General features: G+C 43.6%; 2 protein-coding genes across 2 annotated transcripts; one reads left to right on the top strand and one right to left on the bottom strand.

The window, feature by feature from the left end:
* Positions 1–318: 318 nt before the first annotated feature.
* Positions 319–2,507, bottom strand: LOC129596569 (uncharacterized). Its single transcript, XM_055493896.1, has 2 exons — positions 1,625–2,507; positions 319–1,141 (listed from the first exon to the last, which is right to left on the bottom strand). Exons 1-2 carry the CDS (start codon positions 2,336–2,338, stop codon positions 674–676), a joined length of 1,182 nt encoding a protein of 393 aa, XP_055349871.1. The 5' UTR covers positions 2,339–2,507; the 3' UTR covers positions 319–673.
* Positions 2,508–11,342: 8,835 nt separating this feature from the next.
* On the top strand, positions 11,343–18,291 carry LOC129596573 (uncharacterized). The gene is made up of 6 exons (XM_055493900.1): positions 11,343–12,119; positions 14,622–14,720; positions 15,051–15,788; positions 16,279–16,535; positions 16,769–16,917; positions 17,222–18,291. The coding sequence occupies exons 1-4, from the start codon at positions 11,529–11,531 to the stop codon at positions 16,444–16,446; spliced, it is 1,596 nt and encodes a 531-aa protein (XP_055349875.1). The 5' UTR covers positions 11,343–11,528; the 3' UTR covers positions 16,447–16,535; positions 16,769–16,917; positions 17,222–18,291.
* The last annotated feature ends 1,614 nt before the right edge of the window (positions 18,292–19,905 follow it).

The raw sequence follows: 19,905 nt of genomic DNA, 5'->3' as shown, positions 1-19,905 counted from the left end.
CGTGTTCCTCCATACTGCAATCCCTGAGCACTGTGACAGCTTATTTCATTTACCCACTCGTCTTTCTTATGCAAGTCATCCACACAGTACCAGTCACATTACTCACCGAATCAGTGTTGAAATAGCTGCCAGAATCATTGATAAACACCAGTTCCCGAAACAATGATAAATATTGGTAATTCTTATTCTTTATTTATTTTATTTTATTTTTTTAATAAACTGAAGTGCACACTGCGCGATGATTTAGTTCGTGTTTATTAGTTTATCCGTCCGTCTCCCACATGAATGCCGATTTATCTCCCACAAACTCCGGTCGGCGGAAACGGCTTTCTTTATGTAATCGTATGGTGAACAACAAGTTTTTGTGGTGACGCTATTTTAACCGCGGCCTCGCAACTACAGTATAGCCAATTGCATGCCTGAAAACCGGTCGATTCGATTTACCGAATTATCCCATCACGTTTCCGGGAATCGCAGAAACGGACGAAAAGTTTTAAACTTTGACTGTACCAAACCAACAACGTCAATAAAATAGAGGCCAGTACGAGTACGAGTAGTGATCACAAGAGTTAGATTAAAGAACAGCAAGTCGTACATAAACAGAAACGAGACGCGCGTCACACAACATATTGTACATACCATACGCAATACATGCATTCTACGTAAAGCGTGTTTAAAATAGATTAGTTGCAGATTTCCAACCATCCAGCATCCATCTTGCCAGTATCTGGACGTCCCGCCCCGTGTAGGTCCTGCCGGATTCATCATCCTTTTCGATCCGAAAGCGGTTATACAAACTTCCCCCGTGTGTATCAGTGTATTGACCACATGTCACACCGTCGCCAACTTGCCAGTTAATCATGATACCCGGTTCGATTTCCGTGACCCGCGTCGACGCGTTGGTGAACCAGCTCCACAGGTTGGATAGCGGCGCACAGCGACACCGTACGTCGCTCGTACACAGCGGATTGCAATGCAGACTCAAGCCGGGACGCCCATGCGACTGCGTAAGACTATCGAGGAAACGACTGTCCACGCTTGTCAGGTTGTTCCCCGCTAGATTGACAGATTCGATGCGGCGCATGCTGAAGAACCGGCTCAGATGGAGCTGACGAACGCCACACATCATCACGGAAACGTGCTGCAAAAATGCAGCTAATTAGCGATTAAAGTATCGCCACCAATCCAGTTACATTGTATAATTTCTCTTTGCTTGATATTAATTAAAGCGAATGAATGTTGTCTAAGCGGTTCACCATGTGTGAGTGTGCGTCTACCTGTTCCGATCAGCTCACCATGAGCGCAGCATGACTAGACGCACTTATCAGATGCTGCCATGGTATTTCTGATTTTAGTAATATCCGTTCTTTTTCCATTCGTACGGAAGAAAACAAAAAAAAACGGAAAAACGTTCTAGTAAATTTAGGTTTCAATCTGGCCGCAACTGTGAGCTGGTGTTTCTCGAATCTGGTAATTGTAATTTCTGGTATTTTTAGGTTCTCGATTCTGGTAATCATAGCTGCTTCGTGATCTCGCATCCTTTCCAACCTGAGCAGTCGACTGCTCCCGGGGAGCGCTGTATAAGCAACCCAGTTAAGATGCTTTCAGAGCATCGTTTTAATACCTTGATAGTGTCAGCCAGTGGCTGCATCATCGACCAATCCAATTGCTCCAGATAGTTGTCGGTGAGGGAGAACGCCTCGAGTCTAGATGGCGGTGCTCCACGTCCCGGTGGCGGAACGAATGCCTCTAAAGCGTCTAAAGCAATGGCGGACAGCCGATTCCGCTCCAGTATCAGGCTCTCGAGGGCCGAGAAACCCGTAAACGTATCCCGTGTTAGTGAGGGCAGATAGATTTCCATCAGCCACAATTTCTTCACCGTCTTCTTGACATTAACCAAGAATCGGCCCACGGGAAACGGGAGATCGTTGGGTGCCACCCAAATATTGCTCAAGCGAATCAGGGTGGTGTTGGGAAGCGGCGGTAGCGGATCGAACGCGGGTAGCAAGCAACTGGAATAGCATTGATCGTAGACACGCGCTACCGTTGTCTGGGTGCCAAGATACAGGTGTACCTGGTCAACGGGAATAGCACTGACGTTGTACACTGGCTTCCCGCAGGTGCAGTACAACCAGCGCGGATCGCACGCCGACAGAACGAACGTTTCACATGGACGTTGGTTACTGGGAAAGAAGGAATAAGAGTCAGATATCCCGTAGCCGCGTTTCCCCGAGTCAAGATGTCGTACGCCAAAATCGCCTGATAGTACCGGCAGGATAATGCCAGCTGTTAGTAGCAACGATGCAAAAATGAATTTACTGAACTGGCACATAGGCATTTTGTAGAATTTACATGCGCTATGCTGTCTTGTCAGATCCTAGTAGTAATGCCTTTTTAGCTGAATAAAGTACATAAATACATACATAATGTGTACATACAGAATGTGTACATAAAGGATTCATGGGTACAAAAGTTAATAAGTGAATGCGAAGTAAAAACTAAACAGCCAAAAGACGGTTGGTTTAAATAACCGTTGACATTTACAGTCACACTGTCACGCATACTGTGCGGAGCATCGACCCGGAACTTTGCAGGCGGTATTATTCATCGCCATCTATGTTGGTCACAACGATAAGAAGCAGCTGTTACAGGTAAAAAATTATTTGAGGTTAATATCCGAGATATGAACGTGTTTCTATATCCCGAAGGCACATATTCTTCGTCAGTGTCCAGTGTTTAGGTTTATACCTGGATTTTAGAGAAGAAAATCATCTGAAAAAATTTAACATCATAATAATAATATCATGGCATGGCATGAATCTGTATTGATTGCTTTACCTTTGCGCAAGAAATAAACCACCAAGCTTGTATACATATCGTTACGTGCATAATGCATCGGCCATTGGCCATTGGCCATCGGCCATTGGTGGTTGGGTGGCAGAAGTGTTCAGTGGCATGACTATATACCGCCATAACCGTTGGATAGGATCAGAAATTCCAGCTGCTCAAGCAGTAGCAGTAATACTCGCCCATCTCCGGAATTCTCAATTGTTCCACCAACAAAAACTTGATCATTCTAAATACCTATTCCAGATGCAGAGGTATTACATACACTGGGATAACGTACAGTAGCAACAATGAGTTCTACCTGTAGTGCTGTGTGTATGAGCCCTATGGATCAGGTCAACGATGACCTTTACAATACCTATAACGATTAGGCAACGCACCGGTGTTTGACTGACCTTTAATGATAATCAATGTGCCCACTACAACAAAGCTATAAGCTAAACAAAAGGTCAAGCTAGTACAATCGCTGGATGGTCCGGTGCAGGGCTGGCTGTAGACTGCTGGTCGGTTGACTTCGCAGGGGAAAGCACACTGGCTTCCGGTGGTTGCAGCTGTGGTTTTATATACCCGCGCGGCGGAGTGGTGCCGCCAGCCGGAGGGTGTGGTCACTGGCGTTATCGCGTGGGAATGAGGCCGCATGATGCAAGGCTGAGCGAGTCTGATGCAAGGCTGATGTCATATGATGTAATCGTCGCTGACCTCGATGATGCTGATGACTAAGCCGTCCGTGACAGTCCTCCTTTTTGAGATTCGACGTCTCTGGCGAATCCAACAGGAACAGGAAGTAAAAAAAACAATTATATACGAAAATTTAAAAAATCAAAATACACAATTTCCACAGCAGAAAGAACCGTTGTAGTGGGCATTACAGTATCAAATAACTGTGAAAAAACAGGCATGAATTTTATATAAAAAAACAATGTTAGTACAATATATTGCAACAACTTAACAAAACATACACAGTATAATGTATATATAACACGACACAAATGTAAATATTATGTTTTTTATTTTATATTAATCGGTTTTATATTCAACAATTAATCATTAATAATTCTTCTTTTTGTATTTTAATATAAAAAGGAATAATAATAAAAATTAACTTCAGTACAAACTTATTGCTGGTCGGCAGCACTACGGTTCACAATCACGTAGCGAGGCATATCCTCGTCCGGACTTGCTGGTGTCTCCGCGCATTGCTGAATGTCATCATTGGCCATCGGGCTGGGGCTTCGTGGTGTTTCGACATAAGGCGGTGGTGAGCGCAACTGGGCAAAATACGCAGGCAAACAAAGCTCCCGGTTCGAGCGGATAATTCCCCTCGGATGAGGAGTAGGCTGCCGCTTGAATGGTCGTGGCTGCACCATCGCCATAGTCGGCGCCTTGGTTGCCGGTTTAGCGAAGGCCGGAAAAACGAAGGAACGTGGCGGTTGCTCTTCACGCTGAGGGCTGCTCCGCTGCACAGCTGATGGTCCCGCTACCATCTGATCGGTGTGCCCAGAACTGCACTGATTTTTTTCGGCGGCATCCCAAATCTTTCGGCACTTGGTAAGCGCGTCCCACAACAAATCGTTGTCTTTGCAAGCGTCTCCAAGGCAGTCGTGGTCCGCTGTGCCATGTCCATCAGGATGTTCATAGCAGGCTGGTCATGCGGAAAACCTTGCTGGTTGACAACGGTATGCGTGAATTCCGTAAACTCATCCACCATGGCTTTGATGGCGTTGTCTCGGGTAATCTTCATACGGTGGAACGATTCAATACGCGCATTTCTGGCACTCTTGCGGCTTACCTTCTTGAACGTCATGACTATCCGCGGTGGTTGATATGGAATTTCTGGAGAGGCAATCCGGCCGCTGCGTGGGTGATCGTTAGCAATATCCATTGCAGGTAATAACAGGTTGACGGGCAAAGTCACTGTATCCACTACTGAAGTAGAATCGTCAGGAACTGTATGATCCGGTACACTAACAGCTAGTTCCGCATGAGTGGGCAACTGATGGTCTGTGCAGTGTTTTATATCCACTTCTGTCTTCCGCCTGCGGCTGAACAGTGTTCGCATGCCTTTTCGATCGCGGGCAGTGCACCAGTTCCCAACGGTGCCGGCCCGACTCCCAGCGTCTGAGACGTTATTATTTTCGTTAAGCAGGCGCGTCCCGAGCAACCATCTTAGCAGTATTAACCCTACATAAATGCCAACTAACATAACTGTAATACTAACAACTGTTCCAACTGTTTGCTTGATGCGCACGTCCATGCCCCAGTCATGGATGAGTGCTTTTGTTAACGTGACAGGCGTTGAAAGACCACTGATGAAAAACTGTTGCAGATCTGTAGCACGTGCTGGCTGTTGCATGTACACGGAGTCAGCATGATAATATGTTGCCGATACATCCACAATCGGGTCAAAGCGGCTGTTAATGTGTAGATGTAGTGCTTGTTGCGTCACTTTGTATATCCTTTTCCACGTGTTATTTATGACCGCATAAATATTATTATTAAAAGAAACAAAAGGCATTGTATGTACACATTTGTACGGTAATAATGTAAGGCCATCCAATCCAATTGTATAATCATTATACCGCGGTTGCAGATATTGACAGGAACCATAAGAATTCTCCACCGTAAATGTAGCATTGATTTTTCCACATTTGAAAACGGCTGCTTTGTCAGTTGTTATCATGTGTACAGCAAAACATTTAGGGTATTTGAGCGCTTTTGCCGCTAATACCGGGCTAAATTGCGATAAAACGACTAAGTTCAACAAAAACGTGTTATCGATCCGGCAATCAAGAGCAGCCACATTTGAAGAGATGTAATTAAGATTTTTTGTATCAATATCTGAGAAATAGTTAAAATGTTGAGACAAGAAGTTTTCTTGAAATAATGCAAATTCTTGCATAGTTGCATTTTGTAACAGTTTTGTCATATTTTTATTCTCATTTTTTAAATTCAGCTTCGGTTTTTCGTAATAATTATTTACCGGTCCAAGCGTAATTTTCAGATTGGGATTTCCGATAACTTGATAAGCCTCCACTTCTTCACCGCACAGTTTTACGCTCTTCCCAATATAATAATCTAACTGATGAACATCATCACGAAGGCGCCGTACATCATTCACAGAATCTAGCTCGCCGTAGCCGTAATTTTTCCTTAACTTTTACAATTTGACGCAGTGCTGGCGTTAGTCCTCCATACAGACGTCACATAATTAATCATTGCAAACTGCTGCATTTTGTCTTTTGCAATCATCATTGTAGCAGAATCCACGGTGCAATTTTTACACTTCTGGTTTAACTGTACTTCCTCCAATATGCAATTAATAGAGTCATAAGTAATTTCCTGTAAATACTTTCCATTTCCTTCCGAATCTTTAGTGTAATCCCATGCATTACCAGTGTTGACCATATCGTTTCCAACACATTTCTTAGAGTGTACCATTTGCCAGCATTCGTCCACAGATACGGCTTTATTTAGTACCGATTTTATTGTATCTGTTCCTCCAAAGAAGAAAGAGGACACAACAGTCCGTTTAATGACTTGTTTGCACATATAAGCAGTAAATGATAATTGTGGGAGCTGCTCCTCATAGAGTACGTAAGCTCTTGTATTCGGTGTTTTTCCATTATTTGGAGCTCCACAAGCTGAAAAATTTTTTAACGAGACCAAACCTAAGAAGTCTTTCCGGCTACAATCACAAACCTCCTGGGTCAACGCGTTTGCGCCATTAAATCCAAAACATAGCAACATTATAAGGATGAGTAACATGCTTGTTCCGGGAAGTAAACATTTTGGTAGTAGGGTCCTCCTTTTTAGCGGTTCTCTTGCACTGAGTTTCTGCACCCGGTTCATCATGTTACCAGTTTCTTCCGCAATGATTTTACATGCATTCTGCAAATCCTGAGCTGTTGACTTTATTTTTCCAATGGAATCTGCCATCCGTAATTTTTTATTCTCTTCCTCTAACCACAAAATCCTTTCGATGTCTTCATTAGACTGTTCCCAGAACCGGCCAAGTAAAATTTCATCATGTCGCCTTTTTTCTTGGCACTTCTTTCTGTAGCAATCGTTACTGCTAAGCAGCTCTTCACTGTGCAGTTTTAGTAGTTCCTCTAGTCTTTTGACATTTAATGCGGGGGTCACAAGTGGCCGGTCGGGCTGAGTTGGTACATCGTCCATAGTGATGCGATTTATATATCCGTACCGTTCTGGTTTTCGAACTGTTCTTTTTGGTCTTTGTTCAATTTTTTCGTCGGTTTGACCCGCGTCCTCGGTGTCTTTAGGAATTAGCAGTAAAGGGCTACTCCAACTGGAGTAGGATGGTTCAATGATGTCTAAGGCCAGGAGCTTATTAATCTCTTCCTCCATGATACGTTGCTCTTTAATTGACGTTCGGTAAGGAGGAACATGAATTGGTTTTGCGTCACCCGTGTCAATAACATGCTCAGTTAGTGACGTGCAGCCAATTCGTTCCCCTTTTTTCGGAAAAATAATTTTAAACTTATTTATAACATTAATTAAACTCAGCTTCTCCTCAGGTGTAATAGTGCTGCCTATATTCAGAGTTTCATAGTCAATATCATTTTCAGAAAACGGGGAAATAATATTTTCGCTTCTAGTTTGATTAATAAATTCATCAACAAGTTCCTCAGAAGTTTTTATTTTATTATCGGTCTGGCTGGAATCTTCTACCTCTTCCAAGTTAAAAACATTTTGTAATAACCAGCCATTTGTAGGTTCTCCGGAGTTTTGTTTTGCTGAACTTTCGACATGACTTAATTTCTTATATGAATTTTTCATTTCATTTTTGAAAATAATATTTTTACTTTTACCTATACAAGATAGACATGGACCTTTCTCCATAAAGTAAAGTCGATGCGTTCTGTAGTCAATAATTACTTTAGCAGCATCCAAAAAGTCGTTACCTAAGAGTATAAGTTCATCTAAGTTAGGATTATCGATAACGGCGCAGTGCACCCGGATGACCTTTCCCGCCAACTCAACATCTAAGGTAATGCCTTTAGAGGGGCTTTTCACATGATCAAAGAACCTTATTGGAAGCCCTAGCCATTCATCTGCGTCTAATTTCAGCATCCTTAAAAGTTTCGAGTTTATAATGGACGGCCCAGCACCCGTATCAATGCATGCCTGGAAGGATTCGCCCTGGATTTTGACTTGTATCGTCATGCAAGTCTTTGGGACATATCTTGCTGCCTCGAAACCTACATTTAACGTGGGTAAAACGTTAACAACAGTTTCTTGGTAATCTTGGAATGGACAATTTTGGTCCTCGACGCCAATTAAGTTAACGTTCTGCTGGCGACTCGGCATAACGGGATAGCGCGGTTGCGGGGAATCACTCGAACTGTTGTCTCTACAGTTGATTTGGTAATGGCCCCTACGGCCACACTTAAAACAAACGGGTCTGCCGTCTCCAGTTCGTGATGAAAACTGACGTTGGCCGTTATACCTTCGTCCTCTATAATGATTTGGATTTTGGTTTCTCCATTCGCCTTGTCTCGGCGGTTCGTTGAAAGTTGACCTTCTGACGTATCCGTTGTAATCTCTTCCGTGCTGTGTTTCTCTTTGATAAGCGTTATCATATCTACTACTAAAGCGGTTTCGCGTACTAAACTTTCCAGGATTGAACTTAAAGTTAAGTACACTATCTAGTTTTTCCACAAGTTCGTTGATTTTTTCGTCCTTCTCGGTCGTTGCTTTATTTCTCTTATTTTCACCGCCAAAGGGAACGTTAAAAGTTACAGTTGATCGTTTTTCCTTTGTCCCTCTGTCTTTAATAGGGTATAGTTCTTCTGCTACTTCCAGGATATCTTTCGGGGTCTTTTTGCCCATAATACGAAGTTGAGTGGCTGTTTGCTTATCTTTCATTCCCTTCAGGATAAAGTATCCTATCTCTGCTTGGTCCATATTTGCGTCCGCATGTTTGCATAAGTCTAAGATAGAAAAATAGTACGTACGAAAATCTTCTTCACTTCCTTGCTGTCGTGAAATCAGAATGTCAATAGCTTGTTGAGGCGTTCCCATTTTCCCAAATGTCTTAAGAAATTCTGTTTCAATGGAATCCCAATTTTCGGGTGCCGCTTCAGGTCTATTTTTAATCCATTTACGAGCAGTTCCCGCTAAAACTTCCGGAAATCTGCGAGCTTTCGTAGGGTCATCCCACGCGTAGGACTCTGCACAACGTAGATATGATTCTAGCCAGGTCTCCGCATCCTCGTGAGGGGCTGCCGAAAATGGTGGTGGTAATTTTACTTTAGGACCTTCGGCCATTCTTCGCGGTTCTTCTAACTGTTGTTGATGATTGCCCTCTTCTTCTCCTGCTGCACCTGCAGGGGCTTGTGCTTCCACTTGGTGACCTTGAATATTACCGTTTTCCACTTCGTGAGCGTTGAAAAGGTTCCCGGCTTCGGGTTCCTCGTTTATTTGGTTGTTAAAACTGTCGTCGCTAAGGTCGATGAAGGCAGTATTATGAGCTTCTTCGTTTTTGATTTTATTACGCTTGATTCCGATGACGAAGAAAGTTCCGGTGTCTTGATACGATTAACGCCTGTCTGGGCCTGTGGATTCCAATACCTGCTGTTAGCCTGCTCCGCTGGAACGATTTCCGGTGGTAACCGTCTTAGCCTCAGCGAAAGTTTCTGCGCTAACGATTTATCTGTCGGGTCACTAGTAGGTTCCTTATTCTTTCTAGACGCCAGTGTATTTCATATTAAATTCCCGTAATTTATTTATACTACAAGTCAATAATCTAGCCCTTATTTTGACCGCTGATTAGTTACTGGTTTTTCACTTTCCCTAATATACTGTATGTTATACGACAGTCTACGTGTGAATTTCCTAGATTTTACCTATTATGCCTAAAATTACCATCCAGCAAAACACACAACTATTTGTAAGTCACTGTGTAGTTACGGACCAGGTAACCACAGCAGCAAGAATACCTGTGTTGTGTCGGCGACTATTTGTAAGTGAGAGTGGCCTATGGTCAGTAGGTACACTAACGCTACCTGTGTCGCAAGTGGGCTAATATTCCAAGGATATCCTTTTTTCCCAAAATTTCAATAATAATGTGCACAAATTTCCAAATCACATAACAATAATCCCTCAAATTTTGGCCAATTCTCAACAACAATTCACAAAAGTTTCTAGCACGTACAAGCCTTACCTTCACGCCAATTTGTAGCAACAATGAGTTCTACCTGTAGTGCTGTGTGTATGAGCCCTATGGATCAGGTCAACGATGACCTTTACAATACCTATAACGATTAGGCAACGCACCGGTGTTTGACTGACCTTTAATGATAATCAATGTGCCCACTACAACAAAGCTATAAGCTAAACAAAAGGTCAAGCTAGTACAATCGCTGGATGGTCCGGTGCAGGGCTGGCTGTAGACTGCTGGTCGGTTGACTTCGCAGGGGAAAGCACACTGGCTTCCGGTGGTTGCAGCTGTGGTTTTATATACCCGCGCGGCGGAGTGGTGCCGCCAGCCGGAGGGTGTGGTCACTGGCGTTATCGCGTGGGAATGAGGCCGCATGATGCAAGGCTGAGCGAGTCTGATGCAAGGCTGATGTCATATGATGTAATCGTCGCTGACCTCGATGATGCTGATGACTAAGCCGTCCGTGACAGTACGAACCTCACACGACGTCGCCATCAGGAGAAACGATCTCCGCTTGAATATCTGTCTGCTGACCGAGAGCAGCAAACGGAGATCCAGAGAGAGATCGTAAATGTAACGGCATTTCCTGAACCGGAAATTGGTAGGTTTTTCCACAATCGACATTTCTTTCAGGTGCCTGAGTTTTCAATCTCGGTAGATCAACAAAAATTCTTCGAATCCAAAACTATTTACTACCGAGCAGACTAGCCGCAGTTGTCACTCACCAGCATCTGTGTAGCGCGATGAGCATTTAAATAATTTTTCCGGTTTCAGTAAATATCTACTGACAAGATCTAGGGCGTATAGCGTAATCGATCGATATTAGCACAGCGTGCGCAATTGATTTTCATATGGGAAAGCATTTTATTACAAGAGTTACACTTATGGCAGCCCGCTGCAGCTAATGGACAAACAAAAATGCTTTTACAAGGAATGGTTGAATTCATCCTGGACTCGATGCGCGCACCGATCCAACTTTTCTCTAAAACATTGCCCATGAAATGTGTAAACATTGCGGCGTGGAGCGCCGTAATGTGTAATTTGGCGCAACCTATGAAGTTGTATTTTCCGCTGTATTTAATCGTGCCCATCATCCGGACTGGCTTGTACATATGTCTAGAATTTGCATATCGTATTCCGCTGCGCCAGCCTACTACTGCTCCTTATACTCAACCGTAAAAGATCCATAGAAGTATTGATTTTCTGAGTTAGGCCAAAGACAGCTGCAGGAGCCGCATACACATGGCGATTTACCGTCCTGTATTCAGATAAATACGTACTCCTACAATATACGATTATTTAAAGTTATACGAGTCTAATAATATTATGAGAGACAATAAATATACCGGTATTGTGAATCACTATATCTGAATACATGTGACTTATATGTGAATCAGAGAGTGAGCATCTTGCTGCATTCAGTACGAGTTTTACGAGGAAATAATGCTGGATTTCTGACTTTTTTAATTTGCTGCCTCAAATCATTTTATTGTATTGAGTCATGTTTGAGAACCGTCCTGCGTGGCGCTACGGCGCCGTGGACGTTCAGGATGACGATGGTTCCTTCCGCCACGGGCTAATCGTGGATGTAGATCCCCAACGCGGTTTCCTCATTGATTTTGATTATCCTGGGCACCACGCAGACTGCATACCGTTTGACAGATGCTTCGGCAGCATTTCTTACCGTTCGTTTGCACCCGGAGATGCAGTACAGATCCTTTGGCGAGCTTTTGGGGACGGTGCATGGCGCTGGTATCCGGCTACACTGATCGCTGGATCGTTTTACACGTTTGCGCTCGTCGAAGTGACAAAAAAGGGAGAAATTATTAGAGAAGTGGTAAAAAAATCGGTGATGATGCCCATGAAGGCGAGACCGCCCATCGACCTGACAAAACACCAAAAGCTCAGCCTGCAGCTCAACTGGTGTGTGTGGAAGCTAGGTCAGGCGTGCAGAGTCGACGATCTGCAGTGGTGGAATCGCGAGAAGGGTTGCAAGTTGGGAATCATTCTCGTAAAAACCGAGAGCGGCAGGCTTATTTACATTTCTAGCAGCGGTTATGATCGCTTTACACGATCGGACCCTTGGACGCTGGTAAGTCGGTGGCTTAATCTTCCCATTTTTTCCCGCTATCCAGTCTCTGTATTACTGAGCCAAACTGAATACAGCGCGCGAATTGCAAAAACACTTTTAAAATACGTAAATTATTTTTAACAAATAAAAGAATCTTTATAGAACGATAGGCCATGCAAAAAATTTTTCGCACTTTCTTTACGTATTTATTTTGTTAAAAAAACCTTGTAAAAAACAATTATTTAAATCATCTCTTATCTTAACAGTTACGTTGAGGTCGAATGCCTTTTTCGATTGCGCCACAAATACGATTTCCATTTCGGTGAAAAACTATTTCAAAAACCGAGTTTCAGAATCACCTAGCAGCTTACAAGCAGAAATCTGAACATTTCAGCAGAAACGGAGCATTCCGGCTTCTAAAATTGGCCATGTCAAAAGGAGGAAGGAAATTTTGTGTGGTCAAAAGGAGGAAGGAAGTTTTTGAGGAAGGAAATTTTCTGGAGTCAAAAGGAGGAAGGAAATTTTTCGGGTTTCTTGAAACAAGTGTATTCGATACAAACACCGATAAATTATTAAATGTACTTCCGGAGCATTCCATAATAACTATTGCCTCATTGACTATCGCATCAGCGCTCGCAAAATGGCGCGCAAATGTCTTGCATCTTACCATACCGAGCACTGCGCTTGAACTCGACATAACAATAACATATGCTACCCGGACCAAAGCCTGTGTGAGCGACAAACACATTTTTGGACAAAAGCCCTTTACGATGCCACCGGAGTGTGATCTTGTCTGATTCCTTTATTGCTCTTCAAAACAACCAAGCTTTCCCGTGTCCAGACCGACGCAGCAGACGGGTGTAATCTAGCCGGTGGGCGAGCAAAAGCGTCGACGCATATGAACGCATTTCGCACAAAGCGTCATTCCCCAATAGGCATTTTCGTAAATGATATCGTTGCGCAATTCTAATACAAAACACTTAAACCAAAAATTAGCTGTTGTGTTATGAATTTTTAACTGAGTGAGGCTGTAGGCACCCCTTTCACCCCGTTTGCTGTAGGCATCCCCTTTTGCAACCTATTTTACTGACGGAGAGACGAGTACGATAGAATAATACCGTAATATCAATCCTACCGACCTGACTCAACGACAGAGAATGAGCTGATAATCTCAATGTGGCATAACTAAATAATATGAGTAAGCTACGATCTACGCGAAGCGGGAATACGACTCTGCATTCCGACGATATTTTTAATAGAAAACTCCGACACTGCCAAACTCAGAATGAGAACCAACTGATGCCAAAAATACTGTAACTCTCGGACTTATATAGGCGCGAAGCGCATCCGGTTAGAAAAGCCAAAAGTATATCCGAAGACAAAAGAGAAAGTGCTGGAAAGTAAAAACATGTACGAGTACTGATGGAAACGTACTGCACTAAGCCGCTACGCACACCATATAAGAACCCCTTTTCTATTATATAATTCTCGCGGCCTGTTTTCTTCGCGGACTATAAGCAGATCAGACATTCACATAAAAAGGCTTACTAGGCGCTCCATCCGGCAATGGGCCGGTTTGGCTGATTGGCCAGCAGAGGATCGAATGCATACAGCTGTACGGCATCTTCTACGCGCACGACAATATCGCCCTTCCGGGCGGTGCTCGTTCGCTTGTCTGTGTTTTGGGGTTTCCCAACAAGATTTCAGTTTCTAGAATCTCTGCTAGCCGGGTACGTTGGGTGGGCCGTGGGAGCTTTGGTGAGTACCGTGGGATCTCTGGCAGGTGCGGCAGAGGTGCCCTTCCATAATTTCACACTACCAAGCGCAGACCATTGGCCCGCATGATTCGTGCCGGGCAACTGTCGCTGCACAACCGGAAACTTTAGCTGGGAATGCAATCATTTTCTGAAAATTCTCCCATATTGTCAAGAAAACTCGACCTTAAAACATAGCAACGGAAAACAGGGGGATGCCTACAGATAACGAGGCGGAAAGGGGGCGCCTATAGGCAGCTCCTTTTAAACTTTGCTAGACAACGGCACAGCCATCTGGCAGTAATATGGAAGGTTGATGAAGACGCACGAACGGCGTATGTAGATTTTCTGTAGTACAGTATTTATTTTGATTTCACAATTCGGATGATAAGCATATGCCTTAAGCAAAAGTATTCGATGTCTTAGCAAAAGCAGTCGTCTGCTTTTTCGTTATTTTTTGTTGTTTCGTGTTTTTGAATGAAATTTCTGTTTTTGATTTCTTGTTCTTCTTCGTGCGAAACGGTTGACATTTTTCGAAGCGCTACCGGGAGTTGGGTTATAAAAATTCGATTCGTCAAAAACTTTTATCATAATGTCACTGAATGTGAAACTTTCCTTCCTCTTTTGACCCGAAAAATTTCCTTCCTCAAAAATTTCCTTCCTCCTTTCGACCACACAAAATTTCCTTCCTCTAAAAATTCCTTCCTCCTTTTGACATTGGCCTCTAAAATTTGGCATCTGTACTAAGTAGCGGATGGCTTTATACTAGGTTGAGATTTTCCGCGGCATGGGTAAGCGGAAAAAGGCTCGTCAAACTGCGACTGTTGCTCGTCGGGATAGTTCATACGGTTGCTGCAACTGCTTTCAGGTAGGTCATAGACGTGTTCCTTAGTTAGCAACATTTCCAAACGGCTGACATGCGGACGTCGATCACAACGTCATTCGTTGCCGTTAACGAGGAGTTTCGGAACCAGCTCACGGCACTGCTGCCGTCACCCGGCTGTGACGTTACGGCAGTACATAGGGTTAATTCGAGCCCGGTACATAAGCATCATGTTTAGCCGCAACGTAAAACTCCAGCAGGGTGACGGCAGCAGTCCAGGGAGACGATTCGGGTAGAATGGTTCTGCCCCCTATATCATTTTTTTCAGATGTAACGTCACGTAAGTAATGCATATGTTTTTTTGCACTAAACTAGATTTCCAAAACCAAAGAGCCAACCGATTACCGACCTTGCATCAACTCCGTTCTTCCTGTGGAACTGATTACTCGAATAATTTCTCTCCTGGAATTACGCCAGCAAGTGCAATGCCAGCGAGTCTGTAAACGGTGGCGGTATGCCTTGACATTCTGCGATCGCCTGCAACTGGATCTCGATGCATACGCCACAGATGAGCTGGCCGTGGCACTCTACAGAAACATCTCATCTTTTGTCAAAAAAATTAGTTTTGTTGGTGACTTGGCTCGTTACGCTCGTTCGGCTGATCCCATTGCGACTCTGATTGGTCTCTTAATTGTCAAGCGCGCTCGAGTCAAACAAATTTCTCTTTCCCATTTTGATTTGTGGGCTAACGACTTCTTATGCTTTTCTGACTCGACGAACCTAAAATTCCGGTCGGAAGTGACTAATGTCTGTGATAATCTGGCTCTGGAAGATGTGCAAATCATGGGTCTCGTATATGTGGACGCCGAGTTCTGTAGCTGCCTGAGAGAATCCGCGTTTTATGAGGTCCCATACGAATGGCGTTTCCAGGCGCTAGACCTGAAAAGCACTGTGGAAATTGACCGATGCGTACTTAGTACGAGCAGAGAAGTGCAACCGAATTCTTTACTGCAACTTCTGGAAACCGGATGCGCGCCTATGAACACCGAGAAATTTCGGTCGCTGGAAGCCATGTTAGCCGCACATCCACCCGATAGAACGGTTATTTCGCAGGTACGGAACCAAAGTTGACACTACAGAGTACAGACTCTGTAGACGTTTGCTTGGTTGCATAGGTTTTAGGTAGTAGTAGTACGGCCCTTCCCTGACCTCCGTTTCGCTGCCGGACGATATACTGACGGACATATAAAGAGTTGATTTACTGTAGCTGATTCAAACTACTTCCTGACCGATATGGTCAACAGCTTGTCCGTATAACCGACAACTGCAGGCTATAAATACGCACGCCAATTGGGAAAATGCATGGTTTTTGCAGCACATGCTGCACTTTAATGCAGTATTTCGCGTCTGTACAAGCTCTGAATTTGCGTAAAAGAGGATATGCAGCTTCCACGTTGTTTGCTCTCGTTACTAGCCGTAATACAGTCCTTATAACGGCTGGAGAAAATATGCTGAACAACATCAGGAGGATTCAGGACATAACAGACTTCTGTACTTCAAGATCTTTAAATTTTTAAATCCAGTAAATCTTTAAATTTTTTAGGTGCTAAAGCAGTGGCAGCCGCGAGATTCTCGATTTGATGACATTGTGGCAAGCAGTGACTGGCTATCTCGTATTCCTTTGCAGTCCTTTGGGAAACTGGCATTATTCGCGCTGCAGTGGCACCTGGACACTCGCCTTTCCAAAAAAGGCCGGTGGCACGTGTATTAGCGTTACTTGATTTTGATTTTACTAAATGAAGGACAACACATCATGACTGCAGACTTCGAAGGCCTCTACAGAGTATAGAGGAAATTTGGGTGAGTTAATGTAATGGCGTAGTGTCTCTAAGGCCTTGTCCCGAATTCGAAGCGAATTTTGTTGCGATGCAGCAATTCCACTTAGCGAGGTGGCTTCGCGTACCGTGTCTGTGGGCGTGGCCACTGCATACAGCCACCTCGTGCGGTTGAGCAACCATACCAAAGCGAGATTCGCTTCGAATTCGAGACGAGACCAAAATCTTGAAAGCGGTATCGAAATTATATTATTTCAGAGCTTTCCTGTTCTTTGACAAACGAGGCGGTTACATGGATTCGAAAATAATGCCGACAGGATTGCCGGAGTAGTGGATGAACCGTGAACATGAAGTTAATAAATTCTGCAAGCCAGGAGACAAACAGAAAATTACTAGAGAAAAATGTGGTAATAAATTAGATTAAAAAAAATTCTTTTCGACATTAATCGTGCAAATTGCTTCTGATATAAAACTGCGTAGTCGTGAACAAACACGAAAATTTGAATGGTCACGAGCTAGTAAGTTAAATGTCTCCAAGCTTTTTTTTATCAGTTGACATGTATTGTTTCCTTTAACCAGATAAACTGCAAGTCAAAAAAATTTTACAAGCTCCTGTACCCTGTTCCTTAATGTTGTTAATCAGACGTGAAAAAGCGTTGCTCGAGTAATTTACCGAATAAACACAGTCAGCTGACGTAAGTTGTTTCTTAGGTCGTATTAGGAACAACAAGTCCTTGTGGTAACGTCATTTTGACCGCAGCTACGGTACAGTAAAACAAACAACGTGTGTGAAAACCGGTTGGTTCGATTTAGAGCAATTGTTCAACCTTTTGTTTGGGAATCACAAAACGGACAGGAAGGTCAAAATATGAAAGTACCCAAAACATCATCAGCTAAGTCTTCATTACCGCTAAATTAAATATTCGTCTTGGTTGCAGTCATATAATCCCAACGAAGCATGACAACATTACTGGCAGCATACGCATTCACCCGTTGATCCGCGACATTCTTAGGATCAAACCGCACACCGGCCGATTCCAGCTTCAAGGCCACCTCATCCTTAGGCCCAACCGAAGCGGCGAGTTTACTGGACACATCGATGACCGCCAAGATATCCCCGAAACGAACCTGGCGGGACAGCGGATGGACGCCGTTAACCTGGACGTCGAAGAAGATAGACGGATTCTTGGCGAAGCGCTGTTTGACCTTCTTGATGGCGTCCTCCACGGCGCGGCTCATCGCGCCCTTATCCGCCTGCATGTAGGACATGGGGAAGAAGTTGCTCTGGAAGTTGTCGTCCGTCGTGCTCTTCTCGTAGTTGGAGCATTTGATGACGACGGGCTGTGTCCGCCGGGATACAGGTCCAGTGCGCTGTAGTTGCAGTAGCTGTTCACCGTGGTCTCCGGAATGCCGGCGGCGGTGAATCCAGAAAACAGGCCGACGACTACGCAAACAGTTAAAAAGAGAAGAGCGTCCATGTTGAAAGTACTGGAAAGTTTAACGTTGAAAAAGAGATACTGAACCGTTGTTAGTGAACCGTTTACCGGCATTTATTGTCCGTTCAGACTGTCGCAGTTTTGCGTGGCTTGACGCTTCGTCGACATTGTAGCTGGAATTACCGTGTAACCGGTCAAAAGCAGCCCCTGGATTACACTTCAAACAGTCATTCATGGAACGTGTTTTCAAGTGTTGTTTACAATGTCCGTGAATTTCCGCGATTCTGTCAGTGAATTTCCACGAGTTTGCCACTCGAACTCGTATTAAGCTTTGTCGGCACAAAACATAAGTGAGGATGCTTGCAATAAAACGCACCACGGCGCAATACGTTGAAATCATTTGAAAGACTTTATCGCTGTACGTGAGCCGCTTCTCTCCTCACACAAACATGCACACATGTAGCCGGCAAAACTGTTAACATGTTAACAGTTAACGCATTAACATGTGAGCCGGACGAGAATGTTAACGTTAACATTCCCGCCGGGCCCAAATGTTAACGTCCAAAACCATGCACGCTTGTAGATATATTCAATCTCTGTTGCACACTAATCGCGGTTTACGAGTCATTTACTAAAATCAAGTTCAATCACACTTATTTTAGATTATACATGAAGTCCCGCGAAAGTTGGTTGTTGGTATGTATAATTATACGAGCTGAGTGTATGTATATATAATATAGGTACTCCTAGAAGAGACTTTGTATCCGTGTTTAGAAGTCTGTATCCGTGTCAACGGATTTCACGCCTACGAACGCCAAAAAACTGGCTACACAATGTCAAAAAGCAACCCAAAAAAGTGTTTGGAAGTGCGCGAAAGCGAATATCCCCGTCAATGTACACGCATTAGTGCTACGTACCGGGCCAAATTTCTTAACGCCGTAACATGGGCGCTGGGTTTAATTTTCCATTTCAAGAAAGTCTTTTACTTTGAAATGTATTTTTTTTCTAACAATTCATGCTGTCTGTACGACCTTGTAATTGTTGTTGTTGTGCAATTAATGCTATGAGACCAATGAATTCATCGTTATGAGATTTACTATCGCATTTACTAAGCGTTAACACCTCTGCCGGTACGTGCGTTAACGTCATCATCCTCGCCTGGCATCATGCTACTTTATAAGCACTGTAAGGTAGATAGTATATAGGGAGAAAACTATTCTACCCGTACCAAATCCACGTACTGCTGCCGTCACCCGGCTGGAGTGCGACGTTGCGGCAATGCATATGGTTAAATCAGGCGCGGTACATAAGAGCCATGTGTAGCGTCAACGTAAACCACCAGCTGGCTGCTGGCTTATATCAGAAGTACAGAGTGCAAGGAACTGGTTTGGCTAAACTTATTTTTCCCCTATATACTTTATAGTTAATTTTACAGCAATTAGGATTTATGTGTTTCACGATTTCTAATTTTGTATACTTGTATTATGTTGGTTTTTTGATTTTTCAAAACACTGCATTAAAGGCAACATCGCATCAAATATCCATTGCGTCAAATATTGCATAAGGTAAGTATACGGTATTCCAGTCAAAATAGCTTGTTAACGCCGTCAACCGTTATAACGCCGTTAACATTTGAGCCGGCACATGTTATAAGGCCGTTAACATTTGAGCCGGCACATGTTATAACGCCGTTAACATTTCAGCCGACACATGTTCTAACGCCGTTAACATTTCAGCCGGCACGCGTTATAACGCCGTTAACTTCCGAGCCCAAAATCTAATGCATGTTTTCAGTATGTTTCAGTTTTCAGTATTCAGTATGTTAAGTGTAGGTTGTACGCAATTGACATATTGTAAGTTTTATCATTAAGTAGGTTGCGTTTTGCACGGTCATACGTTTAACGGCAAAATTACCGACGGTTTTAATTTTGGGGCGCATAGCAATTTAACTAAGCGCTT

This window comes from Paramacrobiotus metropolitanus, unplaced genomic scaffold, assembly GCF_019649055.1.
Source record: "Paramacrobiotus metropolitanus isolate TYO unplaced genomic scaffold, Prichtersi_v1.0 Parri_scaffold0000092, whole genome shotgun sequence".
Taxonomy (NCBI): domain Eukaryota; kingdom Metazoa; phylum Tardigrada; class Eutardigrada; order Parachela; family Macrobiotidae; genus Paramacrobiotus; species Paramacrobiotus metropolitanus.
The sequence above is the reverse complement of the archived record's forward strand: the minus strand, read 5'-3'. Positions and strand labels throughout refer to the sequence as shown.